The 19976-nt window shown below is 42.2% G+C and overlaps 1 protein-coding gene across 1 annotated transcript in view; it reads right to left on the reverse strand.

Moving 5' to 3' along the window:
• Window positions 1-19976, reverse strand: part of LOC126238016 (potassium channel subfamily T member 2) — a 1051128-nt gene that overhangs the window by 280904 nt on the left and 750248 nt on the right. Inside the window, exons 9-10 of the mRNA XM_049947763.1 lie at window positions 16618-16782; window positions 9234-9434 (exon numbers count right to left, since the gene is read on the reverse strand). Of these exons, the coding sequence (XP_049803720.1) occupies window positions 9234-9434; window positions 16618-16782 (366 nt within the window). The remainder of the gene's footprint in view (window positions 1-9233; window positions 9435-16617; window positions 16783-19976) is intronic.

A 19976-nucleotide genomic window follows, 5' to 3' on the forward strand; every position in this document is an offset into this window, starting at 1 on the left:
GTGTAACACAGACATATATATATCTTTTACTAATATTAATTTTTCACTTAAAACATTTTTCGTACGATGATTCGTTTTCGAGATGTTTAGTCAAGTTAAAACAAGCACCCTTTGTACTGATCAGCTAATAAAATAAAAATTAAGTAGAAGTTGCACCGAGCGAAGGAGACTAGCGGAAGACCAAGAACGGTGGATAGTGGCGACTGTAAACCAACTTACAGGTTCTTTGTTTCCTTCCGAAATAGCCCATGGAACAGTGCTGTCTTCAACACCAGATTGAAATGTCATGTGTGAGGATCACACGCTGCTCAGACACTTACCAAAAAACATTGAAAGATCGAAGGAAGCTACTAGCAAAACCACTCCATTATGGCTTTTCCAGGAAATGTAGGTAGTGTGTATTGTGTATCCACTGTAAAACGACGTCCAGCCATCACTCAATATGTGACTGATTTTGAGTTCGAGAACGCCACGTTACTGTCTCTGAGACGCACAAGCTGATGAACAAAAGAAAAACGAAACAAAGAAAACCTATAAAAAAGACGACCATTGTAGTGCCACCGAAAACTTTAAGGCCCCTGCTGCAGCAGGACTACATTTTTACAAGTTACTTACGGTACTTTAAAAACATGCCGCGTTCTTTTACTTCCGCATGTGTACGCTGGTTATGAAGCCCGGGTCGATTGCCTTTTCCGGCCTCATGTAGCCGACACGGCGCGAGTTTTGACTTACCGCGAGGCAAACGACCCGTGCTTTTTTCTCGATACCAGAAGATATAGCATGACCCCGGAAGAGGGCGGTCGATATATCGGCTAAAGGCGGTAGCAGCTTTATTGCCGCGGGAAAAAGAAAGGCAATTGGCCTGCCGGTTACGAGGGAAGACAGCCTGGAAAAATCTGAGATCGCAGGGAGGTGGGATCGCCGACAGAATCGCCTCCGAGACAACCTTCCGCGCTGCATTTACAAGAGCTGAATACTAAAGGATACTGGAAAATATTGCTCAGTCGTTAAGAAATTATTCGTATTGCGCGTACGCTCTCCCAGTTGAGGTAATAATGGCTTGTGTAATAAACTTCCATGCTGCACTGATGTTACTACTAGTTTATTGATTTATGTATTCCAGTCCAATGTATCCTGTTACCAGGAATACGAACACAAGTTGTATTGATTCTTTCACGAATTATGCAATATACTTTAATACATAACTTTATTCTAAGCAATACTACTCCTATCACCTTAACTATTCCTACTGCTACTACTAGTTTTACTACTACCACTACTACTACTACTACTACTACTACTACTACCATTATTATTATTATTATTGTTATGATTCATCTTCTTAATCTCTATGTATAAAAGGCAATGTCCTTACTGACTGATTGACTCGTCGTCTCCCAGCCTAAACGGCTGAAGAGAGAAACTTGAAATTTAGAGAAGGTGTCGATCTTATACTCTAGGTGTCGCTTACAAAGGCATTTTTCGAAACTCCAACCCTAAGGGGATGAAATTGGTAATGAAGAGATTTTTTGAAAAATGTCATTATTAAGACAATTCTGAAGCAAGACCTACGAAAAAAAGTGGAATTTGGTTTCACGCTCAGAAATAGAGAAACATGTGTTTCAGCATTTTTGGAAATTTACCCTGTGTGAGTGAAATAGTGGGTGAAAGTCGTTTTTGAAAATATATCATTGTTAAAGAACTACTAAAGTATTTTTAAAACTAAATCTGTGAACACGGGTATTTGACTTCTCGGTTACAAATGAAGAAAAAAGTATGTGTTTCAGTATTTTTGGAAACTGAACCCCTAAGTGGGGTGAAATACGGGACGAGATTTTTTATGAAAATATTTTATAATGAAAACATTTTTAAAGCTATATCTATGAAAATTTAAATTAAGCTCCTCAGTTAGAAATAAAAAATACATGTTTCACTGTTTTTGGAAATTCAACCCCTATGGGGGTGGAACGAGAGATGAAAGTTTTTGTGGAAATATTTCATTGTGCAAGCATTTCTGAAGCTAAATCTATGAAAATTTGTATTTGGCGTCTCTGTTAGAAATAAAACATACACATTTCACTGTTTTTGTAAATTCCACTACTAAGAGGGTGAATAGGGAATGAAAAGCTTTTTGAAAATATGTCACTATTAAGGGAATTTTGAAGCAAGAACTACGAAAATTATTATTTGGTTTCTCAGTCAGAAAATAAAAAATTCATATTTCAGCTTTTGGAAATTCAACAATTAAGGGGGTAAAATGGTGGGTGAAAGTCTTTTTGAAAATAAATAATCAATAAAGAACTACTAAAGGATTTTTAAAGCTACATAAATGACAACTGGTATTTGACTCTTCGGTTCGAAACGAAAAAAAGTACATGTTTCAGTGTTTCTGCAAATCGACTCCTAAGGTAGTGCAATAGGGGATGAAAATTTTTTAAGAAAATATTTCGTTACATTAAAAATTTTGAAGGGTACATTTGCGAAAATTGGTGTTTCAGTTCTGAGTTAGATGTAAAGAAATATTTGTTAGGGGATTGAAAGTTGCTATGGAAATATCTCCACCAGATCGCGTAAGGCATTCTTAACAAACATTTAGGACTCCGGCTACCAGGATTACTTTTTGTGAGAAGCACACTCAGAAAAGACAATGGTTACGCGACGTTAATTAGAGTGAAACGGTTATACGGTGTTGCAATTTGTGAACAACATAACACAGTTATGTAAACAAAAATATCTCTGCAGGCCATACAGTCGACACGAGCGAAACAGCGGGCGGTAAGCTAGTAATAATAAACAAGATATTGTTTCTACTATGAATAAAAACCATACCTGTTACCAAATCTGTGTCTATTAGTATTACAGCAACTCCAAATTTTTCTCTGTCGCATTCTATAATGTTGTAAACCACTCCCCGGTCCTGTTGGTTCCTTGGGTCCTGTGGAGGGCGTTGTGGTTCCATATGCCTCTTCCAATGTTTGTTGGCTCCCTGGTTGCAGAGAGGAATTCCCCTGTCGCAAGGGAGCACCGTTGTAGCCAACGACACTCGCAGCAACACTCTAGCCCATGTCACCCCGGTTCTGGTTACTTGGGTGGCGAGACACGGCCCACGGTTGCGTTTGTCTCTGATGTTGTTACGGTGGCTGCGCATACGTGGTGGCAGTTCTCCTGCCGCAACTTTTGACCTCAGCTTCCTTCCCTGCGTTGCTTCTCAATCTTCTGCCGTAACCGCTCGCAGTGCAGTAGACAGGGGTTGCTCGATAAGCTAACGCGCTACCGAAGTCTTTCTTGAAATAGCGTAAGCAATGTTGTCCAAGATCTGCTATTCTGTTTCGCAATGCAGCACCACTTTGACATCGAGCCTTCCGTTCTGATTCACTTGCCGCCGATCACTATTAGCAACATCGACATACAGTGGATATCCCCAGATAGTATGTTCTGTACCCTCTTTACCACAGGCACGCTCGGACGCCTGTCTACCAATTCGATACCAATAGGCGGAGTAGGGCCATGACCAGAAGTGTGTCAGACCCTTGAGGGATTCAGATGCTTTGTTCCCAGTCAATGTTTTCTATTTGGTAGGAAACCATCAGTGCGCCTCGCTCTTTGGGCACCACCCTATCGTTTCTGTCGTAGGTGGAGGATCTGATTTTGAATTTTCTACTTGCTTCTGTCCCTTATTCCTATGAGCAAAAGTCTGTGGGCCCAAGTACTGGCACAATATCCCACGATCGCAGTCAAGATAGTGTTATGACATGTTCTTATTGTTTGCATTGGCTGCTTATAATCGTAACTGGCAAGACTAATCATTTTGCTTATCGTTTTCCTGGCTCTCTTTCTCATTTCTTCAATATGTGCACCATAATTTTGTCGCTCATCTAAAAAGATGCCCAAGTATCTGGTGACGGACTTTATGGACCTATTATTTAATTTCGTGTAACTAATGATGTGTTGTAAGAGTCCATTCCCTTGCGCGAGCATAATAAGTAAAAGTTGTCGCGTCAGAATATGTTTTTATTTGTAGCTTCATCCACCGCAGTCACTGATTTTTGTGTCTGATGTTACTCCTAGTTCTCCGGTTGTGTCCCAGAGCGATTGTGCAGTAGTACTAGTGGTTGTGGAGATATTTGTGTAGCCATCACATAGCGATCGTCACCGGAACATGTTCTGTCTCCTTCGCACCACTGAAAAAAATTCGAGATTATCCTCTAATGTTCTTGTGTCTTTAGAATATTCACGAATGTTAACAAATGTTTTTGGATGTTCTAGTATATCCATGAAAGTTCTAGACTTCAGTTTGGAAATGGTTCAAATATTGAAGTTGTTGTGTAATGTAGTAAAAACAGAATAACAACTCAGGGGAAAAGTACATCTGTTTGTAGAGAAAAACTAATTAAATAAAAAATGGTAGTGCGAGCGAACAATTTTAGCAATTAAAATGATGTAGTTCAATAATTATATCAGTGAATATAGAATGTGGAATCAGCGGAAGAAGAAATTGTTTGAATCCACTGACACATTGGGAACCAATACGAAAAAGTAAGCTTCCCATCAGAACTCGTAAATTAAGTCAATGTTGCAAGTATATTTCTTCAATAAAGCTTCTAAACCCCTCATAGCTGCGGAAATATTAATCGAAAAACAAAAGGGAAGTCAGTATTTAAACCATGAATTTAATTAATTTCTACTAACTTCTCATTCAGCTTTACAACGCTCTAATTTCCGATAAGATTGTCGTAGAGTCTAACTATCAGAAAGGCACAACGTCCAACAATCCAAAGTTGCAGAGTAAGTTTAAAAGAGTCTTGTTTCCTTCAAGAACAACTATTCATGGTGTGCTCGCGTGTTGGACAATCATAAAAGTTATTCGTTTTTGCACTCGAAAGCAAACCACCAAATGTAGTTTATAACAATACCAAAATGAACAATGCTCTTGCCATAGTACAAAAAATGTTAATAAGTCCTGGGCATGGTTAGGTATTTACAAGAAAGGAACAAGGTTTTCCAACTTACCTGGCAGCTTCAAAAATATTTAAATCAAATCATCTCCACGAATTCGCGCTTTTTTACTGTCAATATTAGTGCCCATGTCATTTAATATAATATATCGTGCCAAGCAAAGTAATATGATACATGATATCATGTCGTATAACATGACACATGGCATCATATCGTCCCTGTCATGTCGTACAATATGTTACAACGTGATGTTAAAGTTTAGCATGCATGCATCCCCACTCTGGGATACTTCCTATTATAGATGCACCCTCGCTCTCGGATACTTTCTATTGCAGACGCATTCACTCTCCAGAAGCATATAAATTTGTGTATATTTGTCTTACACTCCTCAGCATACATGAAACAGGGAGTGGGTTTGGAGGACAAATGGTCCCTTCGGGAAAAAAAATCGACGATCCCTTCACACAGAAATCAAAAAATTGTTTCAGGGTCCCGTCCAGGAACAGATCCACTCGCAAAAATTTAACCCCCCCCTCCCCCAATAAAATTTTTTTCTTGCTATTACATGTATGCTCCTCTGTCATATGATATTATTATTATTATATTTACTGTGGCTGCCGAATCTTGCACTGGACTCGCATTCGGGAGGACGACGGTTCAATCCCGCGTCCGGCCATCCTGATTTAGGTTTTCCGTGATTTCCCTAACTCGCTCCAGGCAAATGCCGGGATGGTTCCTTTCAAAGGGCACGGCCGACTTCCTTCCCCATCCTTCCCTAATCCGATGAGACCGATGACCTCGCTGTCTGGTCTCCTTCCCCCAAACCAACCAACCAACCAACCGAATCTTGTGGATCTTTGGCACAGAATCAGGGAATTTAGCCAGTAAACTGGAAGATGAAGGTGTGCCAACACCTTACAACTAAAAGAGTTTACTGCGCTGGGGGAGTAGGACTAACTCGTAAAAAAGATCGAATATGTCCACATGTTTTACTTAAAGTGTCTTAGAAGCTTCCAAGTAAGTGTAAAAACTAGTTCCCTTCTTTTACATCCCTAACCCTATCGAGTAAATCTTCGCCTTTTTTGTGCTATGTAACAACATTTTTCATTCTGGTTCCCTATGTTTACTCTACCACAATTATGGCATTAGACCACAATAGCTTGGCAACCGTTGTAGATTTTTTGACTCGGGCGACAACTGATGCGGTATAGGTTTTTTTTTATTCTCTTTCGATACATGTTGCTTAAGTTGGGCATCGTTAGTCTGGCTCCTGTACGGTTACCTGCCTGGCATGGTCGACCCTGTGCAGAGCAGCCTACTGTGTCGTCAGAGCACACATGTCTCGCAACCAAGTGAAGGTCAAATGCCCACGGGAGGTGTTTCGTTTTCACATTTTTTAAATTTTATTACTTTACTTTGTTGTATACTTTTTAATTTTTAACTCTTGTTTAATTTTTTCATTGCAGTTTAATCTTTTTGTGGTACAGTTACACCCATTTTATTCGTTTACTTTTGTGAACATATACAAAAATATATAAAAAATAACCGTAAATACTACAGCGCACAAAATAACAACAAACATAAATACGATTCCTAACGACATATTAAACACTGTGCGAAGTGTGTAATAATACAGTATTAATTAGTTAATATTACGTAAATAAACGTACGAGACGACCATATTACATAGGTAACCTTTTATCATACTTGAAAGCTCACTACATCGCAAGCTGAAAGATTCACACAACAAATAATAAACAATTGAAAAACACACACCTTATTATTATCTCTTATCTCAATATTCTTGTAATTGTTTGTTTAAAGTATGCAGTTATAAAAACTGAAAATTAAGAAATCGCTGCTAGAAAAACTCACGTGAATTACTGTGGCGTGAAATGTTGTAACAGGCAATCCGAATTAAGTGCGAGTAAGCTTGGCTGAAATAAGGAGGAGAGCTGCGAAACAATGTACGCACGACAAAATACTATCAGCATTTCAATCGTGTACGAAAACTGACTAACTTAAGCTTGTTCTGTCCGAAAATAAATTTTCTAGAAGCTAGCATAGTTTTAGAAGAAAACGCAGTAAAACATTTTATATTGGTTGTAAATAAGATGACCAATTTTCTGAAAATTTTTTGCAGCAGTTTTTGGGTTAGTTTAATTTTCTGCGAGGTTATCGATAAAGCTTATAATATACGATCAAACAGTGTATCATTTTTTACGGGGTTGGGCTTAATTCTGGTTTGATACGTACACTGTCTTGCACGTCCAAAGATTTTCGATGATTTTAAGCCACTTTTGAATAAAATCGTTAAGGTATAAACACCGAAACGATAATCAACTGTAATAAACAGTTTTTTTAAATTATATCCAAATGCAGCGCTGTAAATGCAACGAATTTCTACGAAACAAAGTCCGTGTACAAGCACGTGATTTTCGCACGTAATGGCCGAACGATGAAAGAATTTTTGCAAACGCTTCTTATAATTACTGTAAGAATTTTTCTTTTTATTAGCATCTTCATCACTTCAAACAGTCACAGCACGTGCAGTTCGCGTGAAACTGGCTCTTACGTGCATTTTATACACAGCTTCAGACGGCTTTGTCGTGGCAACTGATAAAGCTTTCACGAAACAACAGTACGAATATTTCTCTACCTAGTTAAAGAATTTGAATCGATTGGCACGAGTTTGAAACATAGAAGTGGCGCACGTAGGAATCTCAGAAAAGGTGTTTTTGCTCCTAAAATCCGAATGAAACTAAATGTCTGAAAGCGAGTTTTCAATTTTATATTGAGAATGAAATTTTTATTTATTTGATTCACTTTCAACAGTTACCACGCATTCAGTTCAAGTAAGAAAGGATTATGAGTGCTACGTTTAGTTTGAATCTCGCGCCAGTCCGATTTATTTAAGGGTGGCTGTTCTTTCACGTAAAGTCTACTAAATTACCTGATATAGTCTGTGAGAGAAGTAGCTGTGCTGCGAATGTAAGAATAATTACCGTTTGATTGGCTGTGCTACTTTTGGTGCTTTATTTGCAAAAAAGAAAGACAGGGAGAAATGTGTTTTAACACAACAATTTTGAAATACGACGGTAGTAGATATAAATTTGAAAAACATTCTATCTGAGTATGTGCTCAGAGCAGCTCTTACTTTGTTTATGTTTGGCTCTTGTATGATCGTCGGCTGAACGGTAGAGGTGATACAATGTGATTATTATTAATAATAATTAATAATGTGTGCCAGTTTGCCGAAAGTTCGGCTGGGACTTACAAACGATGAGTCACGATGAAACACTGTTTCTGTTGCACAGGCTGACGCGTGTTGGACGTACGTATGTGTGGAGATCAGGGCTTTAATTAGCAGACTACTATTACATCGAAGCTGATGACACTAATGGTACATTTTTGTGCGCACTAATCTTGTCGTGAGACCACACTTTCGGATAGTGATATTTATAAATTTCGAACGAAAAATTTTCACTAACACACAAAATGGAGAGTGACTGCGTCGTTTACAAACAAGCAAAAAAAAAAAAAATTCAAAATTGTAAGCGCTTTCGTGGCCACTTTTTGACAAAACGCCTGTTGGCTTCTGTCTCGGGTTCTTCGGCTGACGTTTTTCTGATGATTTTTCTGACGTTTCGCCAGCACGTGTGGATGGCATTACCAAAGCTTCACTCTCCATTGCTGTTGGTGGACTGGACCAGTCCATCACCACCAATGGAGATTGGAGCTTTGACAACGCCACCACTCGTACCAGACAAACGTCGGCCGAAAAACCCGAGGCAGAAGCCAACAAGCATCTTGTCAACAAATTAACTGCATAACTTTATGTTATCAGGATGACAATTAAAACTTTAATCATAAAGTTTTTCTTCTTTAAAAATCCGTATATCGTGGCAGGTGTCTGAAACCCCATCCTCCCCAACGCACCGAGCGAGATGGAGCAATGGTAGGACATTGGACTCGCATTTTAAAGCACGGTGGTTCAAATTCAGGTCCAGCTGTCTAGGTTTTTTCATAGTTTCCCCAAGTCGCTCAAGTGGAATGCCGGGATAGTTGTTTTGAAAAGGACACGACCTATTTTCTTCCCCGTTCTACCGTAAGCTGATCTAATGATCTAATGGGATGTTACAATTTAAGCTTCGTTATTCCCACCGCCGCAATGCGAGTCCACAGACTTGACCACCGCACCAGCAGACTCGTAGAGTATGGGAAGGAGGGAGACAGGGTGTGAGTAACAAGTAACGAAGCTGGCAGGCGGTACGTACCGCGGCCGTCTTGTCGGCGTAGTTCCTGGCGGCGAGCACGAAGCACGCCTCGGCCTCGTTCATGCGCGCCCTGGCCAGGTCGCTGTCCTTGAGGCACGACCCCTGGATGTAGATGACGCGCTGCGCCCAGATGGGCACCTGCAGGATCATGCGCATCGTCGTGTCCAGTTCCATCGGCGACAGCAGCACCACGTAATAGTCCTGCAGACCGAGAAAATAGAGCATTACTAAAATGGGTTGCTCCATGTGACATCAGAAGAGAGGTCGCCGCTAACATCGAGAGGCATAAATCAAATACAGTGTCCTCACTTCCAAGCTTTGGACACCAACCTGCCAAGCCAAGACTGAAGTCCAGGAAGAGTTTCCTAACAACTTCACAGCTCTTAGAAGGATCAGCTGCGGCTACCCGATTCACCAAGTGGAAAGAAAGATGCCAACACCTGTCAAACTGGATGACACCACAAGAATCCCTGCCGCCTGGACACATGGAGAAGTGGTTCATCTGGAAGTCCTTGAACAGACTACGGACCGAAGTCGCAAGATCGAGGGACAATCTTCTTAAATGGAACTTCCAACTGCCAAATGCCAACACAACACCGTGTGAATGTGGTGAATTGCAGACAACCCAGCATCTCTTCAAATGTAACTTATGCCCAACCAGCTGTAGCATGAAGGACTTAACGTCTGCAGCACCCTTTGCTATCAAAGTTGCCCAATTCTGGGTGAATATTGTATAGTTTTCTTTGTATGTATTGTATATGTGTTCATTTTAGTGTACCTCTGACACGAATAAAGAAGAAGACTAAAGTGGATGGCTAATTAGACAATACATAACCACTACCGAGATACGTTTATACGAAGAAGTTTCCCAAATATGTGATTGCTTGGAGGATTATACACTGAGGTGACGAAGTCATGGAATACCTCTTAGTATCATGCCGGACCTTTTGCCAGGTGTAGTGCAACAACTCGAAGTGGTATGGACTCAGCAAGTAGTTGGAAGTCCCATGTAGAAATATTGAGCCATGCTGCTTCTACAGTCGTCCACAATTGCGATAGTGTTGCTGGTGCAGGATTTTGGGCACGAACAAACCTCTCCATTATGTCCCGTAAATGTTCTATGGGATTCATGTCGGGCGATCAGGGTAGCCAAATCATTCACTGGAATTTCCAGAATGTTCTTCAAACCATCGCCAATAACTGAGGTAAGGTAAAATGGCGCACTGCCAACCATACAAATTCTATCGTTGTTTGGTCTCCAAGTAGCCGAACATAACCATTTCCAGTCAGCGATCGGTTCAGTTGGAGCAGACGACCCAACACAGCCCCTACTACTGCGGTGCCACCACCATTTTGCACAGTGTCTTGCTGATTTGGTTGAGTCTGCGCCAGATTCAAACCCTACCGCCATCTCTTAGCAACTGAAATAGGGACTCATCCGACAAGACTACGGTTTCCAGTCCTCTGTGGTCCGATCGATATTGTCACGAGCATAGGAGAGGCGCTGCAGGCGATGTCGTGCTATTAGCAAAGGTACTCGCGTCAATAGTCTTCTGCAATAGCCCATGAACGCCAAACGTAGCCACCCTGCCCTAACGGGCACGTTCTCGTACGTCCGACATTGATTTCTAGTATTATTTCGCGCAATTTTCCTTGTTTGCTAGCACTGAGAACTCTGCGCAAACGCTGCTGCTCTCGGTCGTTATGTGAAGGTCGTCGGACACGGCGTTGTCCTTGGTGAAAGGTAACGCCTGAAATTTGATATTCTCAGCACATGTTTGACTCTGTGGATCTCTAAATATTAAATTCCCTAACGATTCCCGAAATGTAATGCTCCATGCATCTAGCGCCAGTTACCATTCCACGTTCAAAGTCTATTAATTCCCGTCGTGCGGCCATGATCAAGACGGAAAACTTTTCACATGAATCTTCCAACTACAAATGACAGCTCCGCCAATGCACTGCCCTTTTATACCTTGTGTACGCGATACTACCTACGTCTGTATATGTGCGTAACGCTATCCCATGCCTTTTGTCACGTTGGTGTATATTACCAAACGGCTAACCTTGGGTGCGCCCAAGTTGCTGGTTGCCTACCTAATGGCTTCCAGGGGCAACAAAAATTCGTTTCCAATATTTCATAAAGTGACTGACCGAATTTCAAAATTTAAATTGCTGATATATGCACTCATTAGGAGCTATAAACCTATATTTACAGGTTTAAAACAAATGTAAAAGAAAGAAACTGTGTACATCTCTCGAGGCTGCACAACTCACAGTGCACGATTACCCAGATTATATTCATCGAATATTTGAGAATGAGAGAACTTAGCGACTTGAAACAAACTTTAGACACAAGCTGGACAACAAAATTAAAGGGTCCCGTTTTTCAAACCCTTCATTTTCTCCTATTGCGACGTAGGTTTGGCATTCAGATCAAAGGTGCCTACAACCTTCCTCAGTAATAGTACAAAAGCGTGCGCCCTGCGATGTCAGCCTCTGCTCGGAAAGGTGGCAACATATGTTTTAAAATATCCAGAACCGAAAAGGCCATGTGAGGTGCAAGGTGATTTAAAGATGTCACACTGGCCCAAAATTTCACCACAGTTCAGCATAACGCCATGGTGGACGTGTCACACCATGAGTACGTCACACCTCCCTTGATCTACATCTCAACCCTTTAATTTCGTCGAATAATTTTGAGCGATCCCTAATGGCTCCACCCAGCATATCAAAGCAAAAATTGCACTGTGATGTGCAGCAGGACGACGGCATTGACAGCCTTCGACACTTCTGACATCTTCTGGACGACACCGCCTCGAACGTCATCTGACCCAGTTGAAGTTTAGTGTGACCACAAACTTTCATTTTCGATCGCGAAATATCTCAAAATGAACGGTGCAAGGGAGGACGTGGTTTCATTAACGCCCTTTATGACACCTCCTAAGGAATTTTCGTGTCGGTTCTGAGCGGTGGTGTTGCCGAAGTGTTATAGACCGCGTAGCTGAATCTTTCTTCCTTTTCTCCCAATTAATTTTTAAAGTCGCTGATTAGTCAGATCTGTGTATGCAGAGCAAGGGGCGGTCTCCCAGATTCGAATGCCGCGCTCCAGCTCGGTATTGGCTTGTGCTTAAGTGAGAGTAGTCTAAGATGTGAATGTGCTATGCTACCGAGCTGGCGAGGAAAGGTGAGAGAAAGAAAACTCTCTGGTACTGGCGCTTCGCTAGTAAAGAACTGCAGGTTTTTACCTAAACGGCGAGACTTGTGTCCTTTGCTAGTGTGCCACTTTGAGCCTGTGCCAGTCACCATATGAACCGTCGGAGGTACTGCTTCTAGCAACATGCACACAACGAGTGATGTGTGGATGTACTTATTTGCTTTGAGGTGGTCGTCAAAACATTTGAGATATTCCGTCACGCATAGTTGTGGCACGGAGGCAAATTGGTTTGACAGACCAGCAAACGGGCTAACCTGCACACTGGAATCCACCGGGGTTTCAGAGGCTCATAGGGAAGTAGCTGTGTTCAGCCGAACGCGAGACCCCGTACTTGCATTTTTTTCGGGCACGCGCCATTAAAAACAGATTGCTTCCGTCCATGACTCCAGTCGTGGAGCGCATCGTGGTGTGCCGCCCTGACCAGCAGGAGGGTAAAGTATTCGCTGCTATGGTGTAGGGCTCCCATGTATTATTTTCAGCACCCTGTTCTTTGGTACCATATTTTTCTTTATGGTATAGTATAGATGCTTGATAGTAGAGTAGTTTTGGGCCATACCACAGATTCACATGTATGAAGTCAGGTAAAGTGATTAGTTCTGGTTAGTGCCGTGTGTTGGTCCCCATATGATCATTTTGTTCACCATAGACTGCATATACACTGCTGGCCACCGTAAATGCAACACCAAGAAACACAAGAGGTAGCACAACAAGATTTATTTTGTAGATAACATATTGACCAAGTATCAAATTATTACTTTTACAAACGTCTGTGACATGTCGTTCCTGCCAGAATCAGTAGCCAGAGTAGCCGCCATTGTTGGAGATCACCGCTGCCACACGTCTCGCCATTGAGTCAAAGAGACTTTGGATGTGTTCCTGGGGTACAGCAGCCCAAGCAGCTTCCACACGTTGCCAAAGATCATCTGGTGTGGCAGCTGGGGATGTAATCTGGGTCACTCGTTGAGCAACCATGGACCACATGTTTTCCATCGGCGAAAGATCCGGAGAGCGAGCCGGCCAGGGAAGCAATTCAATCTGGTTATTGACGAAGAACCTTTGGACAATGCGTGCCACGTGTGGTCGCGCATTATCCTGTTGAAATATGGCTGTGACCGAGCCCTGAAGGTAAGGAAGGACAACTGGCTCCAGCACCTCGGATATGTAGCGCCGGCTATTTAAAGTACCGGCAATGCGTACTAGAGGCGTGCGAGAGTAATATCCAATACCGCCCCATACCATAATACCCGGTGCAAGACCAGTGTGGCGGTGCATAATGCAGCTGTCCAGCATCCTCTCTCCACGGTGTCTCCACACTCGAATCCGACCATCGTGGTGCTGCAGACAGAAGCGTGCCTCGTCAGTAAAGACAACGTCATTCCATTCTGCCGTCCACATACGTCTGTCATCACACCATTGGCGACGGAGACGTCTGTGGTTCTGCGTCAATGGTAGACGAAGCAATGGACGTCTTGCGGACAGACCACTCTGCTGTAAACGGCGTCGAATGGTACGCGCAGACACTGGATGATGCATTACAGACGAAATGTGCTGTGCTATGGTTCGGGATGTCACTGAGCGATCCGTCACTGCCATGCGCACAATTTGACTATCAGCACGTGCAGTGGTGCACCGAGGTGAATGCGATCGACCACGTCGGTCCGTCGTACCCTCCTGCATCCAACGGTCACATATCCGCATAACAGTTGTTTGGTTTCGTCCAACACGACTAGCGATTTCTCTGTATGATAATCCACAATCTCGGTAAGCCACTATCCTTCCTCTGTCGAACTCGGATACTTGATCAAAAGATGTTCGCTGTTGTCTACGAGGCATAACTGATCGTCCTGTGAAACAACCACAAGGTAAACACACGTGCCGAACGTACACTCGTCGAAATCGCCAAGCCTTAAATGGCGCTATGAGGTGGCGCCACAGGCGCGGGTGATGTGCGTCTGCGCTGAAATTCTAATCAGTTGCATATCTCATCGCTGCAAACCCATGGTGTAAATTTCATTTGATTCGGATGCTTCCTTCAGGGTGTTGCATTTACGGTGGCCAGCAGTGTAATTGAAAGTGCTTTTCCAATAAAATATGTTTGTGTGCCGTTTCTTTAGCCATATTTTTGTCTTGTGATGTTAACAATGAATAAATCTACTGTTATTTAGACCACAACTCCTCCCAGTATTCTGATTCACATTACCTTTGCCATTATTGTTTGTTAAAGTCTCGATTGTAATTGATAAAGCAGAACGTGGCAGTGTAACAGGGCTACGAGAAGATGTATGTTTCTTCTGCGATACTGCAGAAGGACTTGGCAGGAATTAAGTCAGTGTACACAATTGCTGGCAGCGATGGTCACGAGAAGGTACGATCGCAAGAAGAGCGGGATCCGGACGGCCAAGTGGCACTACCAAAAGAGAAGACCATTGTGTTTGGCATATGGCTCTGGCGCGTTGTAATCCATCAGCAGCAGCAATATGAGCTACAATTGGAATCACAGTGATACAACGAACTGTTACAAATCGGTTAGTTCAAGGACAGCTCCAAGCCCCGTATCGTGCACTGCACTGACCCCAAACCACCGCCGTTTGCAGCTTTAGTGGTGTCAAGTAGAGCTTTATCGCGTTTCCCGATGAAAGCTCGTTCTACCTCGGTGCTATCAATAGCCATGTGTTGGTTAGAAGAAGATCAGCTAAGAGCCCACAACCAACCTGTCTGTGTACTAGACGCACTGGAAACACGCCTGGAGGTATGGTCTGGGGTGCGATTTCGTACGACAGCAGGAGCACTCTAGTGGTTATCCCACGTACCCTGACTACAAATTTGTACGTCAGTCTGGTCATTCGATCTGTTGTGCTGTCATTTATGAACAGTATTCGAGGGGGTATTTTCCAGCAGGATAACGCTCGCCCACATACCGCTGCTGTGACCCACCATGCTCTACAGACTGTTCGACATGTTGCCTTGGCCTGCTCTATCACCAGATCTGTCTCCAATCGAACAATAAGGACTGAGCAAGTGCAACAGGCATGGAACTCCATCGCACAAATTGACATCCAGCCCTGTGCAACACAATGCATGCACGTTTGCGCGATTACCGTTCGTCTTGATCAGTTTCAACCGTTTTTCGAAACGGGTAATGCTTATTTCAGTATGTCCCAAATGGAACTTCCTGTTTGACGTCTTCAGTTTTCCATGGCCCGGCCGCATTAATGTGTCCACCTCCTGTCTTCGACGTCAACATGCAATAGACAGTCGCAGATGGCAGGTGGCGGCACCGGCTGTGGAGAGTATATAGAGCGTACACTACAGTTGCCTCGGTGCCGGTTTTGGACAGTGCCATTTTGACATGCACAGTATATATATTTCAAATATGTCGACACACTGTTTGTGGATGACGATGGAGTTGATCTCCGATGGTTGTTCGATTGGAGACAGAACTGGACGTCTGCTAAGTGAAGATGAATCACGTTTTGTGCTCCATCGGACACATGGCCCTTGGCTTGTACACCCACACAATAATGTCGAAAGGGATCAGGCCTGAAGAGGGCGTGATGTGGTCTAGAAACTGTTTTCGTTACATTCCCTGGCTGATCTCGTCATTCTGGAAGGCACAACGGATAAACAAACGTATGCATCTATCCTTGGGGGACCATGTCCACAGCTACACGTAGCGCTCCTTTTCCTCGACACGATGGCATCCATCAGCAGTACAATGCAGCACAAGGTGTACGTACGTAGTTGGAAGACACCAGGATGAGTTTAGCGTACTTCCCTTGGCCACCAAACTAACCGGATTTAAACCCAAATGAGAATCTGTGGGACCATCTCACTCGGGTTGTTGCATCCTCAGCCGAGAAACCTAGCACATCTGGCCATGGCATTGTGGTCGACTTGGCGTATTACATCCCTCTCGGTACCTTCCAGAACCTCATTGTTTGTTCTCCAGCACATCCGTGTTGCAAAAGATAGTTATTCAGGCTTTTGACAGATGGTTACATTAATGTCACTGGACCATGTAACATCAAAATGTTCCGCGAGAAATTGGTGGGACTTTTGGATCCATTCACTGAGTTTACTTTTGGTCACGTAGCGCAGGCGAAGTTTTTGTTAACAATATAATTTTTTGTAGTTGCAATGGCAGTCCGCAACGGTGAGAGAACTGACCTGCAGCAGTGGGTGGGCGTAGAACTCGTTGAGGAAGTCCATGATGGTGTCTGCGTGCAGCGTGGTGCTGCAGACGACCACGTGCTTCTCCGACTGCGCCCGGTGCGAAGAGTAGGAGCCGCCTAGCTTCTGGCGCTCCATCCACGTGAACGCCAGCTGCTCGAACTGTAGACATAGGTTTGCCGATAAGCTAAGCATACGGAAGGACCAACACACACACACACACACACACACACACACACACACACACACACTGAACAATTGTTGAGATATGTTGTTTCTGTAGAGCGGACCTTGATCAATGACTGGATCATTTCCGAAGTGACAACCATCAATTTCGGTTCATGTGCAACAACTCAGTCGAATAAGAGGTTAAGCGCTGATGTGCACTAGTAGTCTAGCTATGTCTTTGAACAGATGTTAGCTTATAAATTCAAAAGTTCTTGGTTCGTTTCCCAGTCGACACTGGAAAAATTTTTCTGTGAACTTAAAGTAATTTTCACCTCTTGCATCAAACCGTACAGACACAATACTATACGTTACTGTTTGAGTACATACACCAAATAGCTGCTTACAATAATTAATGTTTATTTACGACAGACTGGACAGATTGTTTGTGTTTAGTTGCCATTTTCAAGTACCTGCCATTACAATTTTGATGAGAAGAGGTATGGATGCCAATGTCATTCGTATTAAAGTAGCTGTCTTGTATTCACGTCTAGATTGATGTGACGTCCATATTGCGTAGTTAGTGGACTGTTTTGTAACTGTCACTGCTTTATAAGATCGTAAATGGTGTAAAGATGTTGAAATTAAATGTTAGTTACAACGTGACAGCAGATTGACAGTTCCTCTCTTACGACGCTATATGTTTACAAAGATTGTGCAGATGGACAGCGATATTATTTTACTAACTAAAGTTTGTTACCATTATCTTTGGTTGTTTCATATGTTACTTCCGATTTATCCATTTTCGTATCCTAAAATTTCAATAAAGTTTTTAAGGTAGTACTTGTGTCTGAATTCTGTATGTTCGCTTAATATTTTCTGTGGGTATTTTCTGGTGTACACATAAACTTCTAATTCCTCTCGAATGTTCATTGCAAAACCTTTTTGTATTCTGTGCAGAATATGTAGTGCATTTTCAATCGTATCAGGAGTGTGATTTTGAGTTTTCAAATGTATAAAGAAGCTCGACTGATTATATTCGCTCTCTATAGTGTGTTCTTTATATATCACGTTGAAGTGTCTCCGTGTTTGGCCAATGTAAAAGCTATTACAGCTGCCATATGTGGGTTTATATATGCCTGGGTTATCATATTTCGATGTTCTAGTGGTGGGGGGAACGTCATTTTATTCAACGGTTGTTACTGGTTCGAAAGGCTACTTGAATATTTGTGGCTTTAAAATGTGCATTAATTCTGTTGGAGATTCTACCAAGACCAAATTGCTGTCACGTCGTAACTAAAGATTAATTATTGTAAGCAGCTATTTGGTGTATGTACTAAAATAATCATTTCGTTATCAGACACATATTACGCAGATGGCCCTAAAGAAGAAAAACTATATATTAAGCTACACACACACAACTATCGCGCCATCCACCAGAACGGCGGCCCGGTGAAACCCCACTAAGACAACTCCTTCCGCTGGTGCAGAATATTCGCGAGCATTCTCCAGAGAATAAACTTGTCTCTTTAACGAGTGAGGGGACCTGCTCCGACAGAGCGGGAGTTAAGAAACTAACGTCGTCTCTGATCGTAGCCCTTACTGTTTACGGAAAATTGTTATGGTCGCTGTCACTGCTAAAGAACGAAAATATCAGATAATTATTTACTCGTTATAAGTTTGGCGAATAAACATGATATACAAATCCTACCGACATTCTAACTCGGGAAACAGTTATCTCCTCGCTTTATAATCTGGAGATATAAACTTGTGGAGTAAATACATGTTTTTTGATGGCTGTTATAACTGTTTCGCCTTGTATGTGAAAGGCATCTTCAGTGGCTGATATGAAACACTACATTTTTAGCGTTCCGCACCTTAATCGGTAAAAACCGAACTCTTATAGGATCACTTCCTTGTCCGTCTCTCTGTAGATCTGCTAAGATCAATTTTTCTCACGGAAGGGTAGAGGTATCAAGTTGAAACTGATGTTAACTACTAAGGTATACGTTCCCTTGGCGGTGTAGAAAGTTTTAGCTTCCGTGTCAATGCAATTAAGAGAACGGTCAGTTATGTCACATATTTTGATATTCTCAAACTCACTCTTCAAATCCTATAGATGAACTATATATATAAATAATTAAGTTTGTAGGGCACGCTCAGAGCGCGAGTCCGTTTTGTGTTTTGTTTTTACATACACTAATCTTAAGTTTTGAATAAGTTCGCCTCCTAATTTTTTAAGTGCATGAAATGATACTGAGTTCATTTTACTTCTGCTGACTTTCCCTATGGTTTCTCCTGTTTAAAGACGGACCTACATTTCATTCTCAAAAATTCTCGGAATATCCTTGTCGGAATTACTTGCTTTTTTGGTTTTTCAGTTCTTATTCTGTATGTTCCAAGTCATTAACGGCGAACGGTGTAGCACTTTTGATATTCCGGAACACTTATTGGCGATTTCTTTCATATGAAAGAATAAATGCAACCAAAATAATTAGTAGCAATAATACCAATACTTACAGCACGAAAAACCAGTTATGTTTGTAAACGAATATGAAACAAATACGAGTATTTAGAAGTTTCTCCAAATAGAGGCTTGTGGTTATTAGAGAGTACTTCTTACTTAATTCTCCATCTGAATTCTCGTACATTACCAGTCTTTTCAAGAGGACTAGAGGGTTAATCTCGGTAATACGTTACGAGAGTAGTGATGTAAGCATGTTTCAGGCAAATATGTTCCGTGCGTCTTGACCTGCCGACAAAATTGCACGCTTTGGAGTGTGTTTCCTGTCCCAATTCACGAGGCGCCTAAGGCAGGCATTTTGGTTCACGTGAATGCAGGCAACTGCGACATCACTCATCTACTACGTTCGTCTCCTCATTAGACGCTCTTAATGTTAGTGATTAAATACACTAATAAATAGACCTCTTTTATAAATCAAATGACGCGCTGGAAATTCGTTGGGCTGATATGTAATCTTAAACCATGTAAAGGAAGTGTTCACGGCAACACTTTACAAGTTGTGACGTGTTTCCCATGTTAACTGCAGAGTCCCCCATAATTTCCCAAGTGATTCATTGCTGGTTCAAGCCTTTCTACTGGACGTCATGTAGGCGATTTACATGTCCGAAGTGCCAATGAATGCTATGAGTGCGTGCGTTTTCTCCTAGTAACGTCAGTTTCGCACTTA

This window comes from Schistocerca nitens, chromosome 1, assembly GCF_023898315.1.
Source record: "Schistocerca nitens isolate TAMUIC-IGC-003100 chromosome 1, iqSchNite1.1, whole genome shotgun sequence".
Classification (NCBI taxonomy): Eukaryota; Metazoa; Arthropoda; class Insecta; order Orthoptera; family Acrididae; genus Schistocerca; species Schistocerca nitens.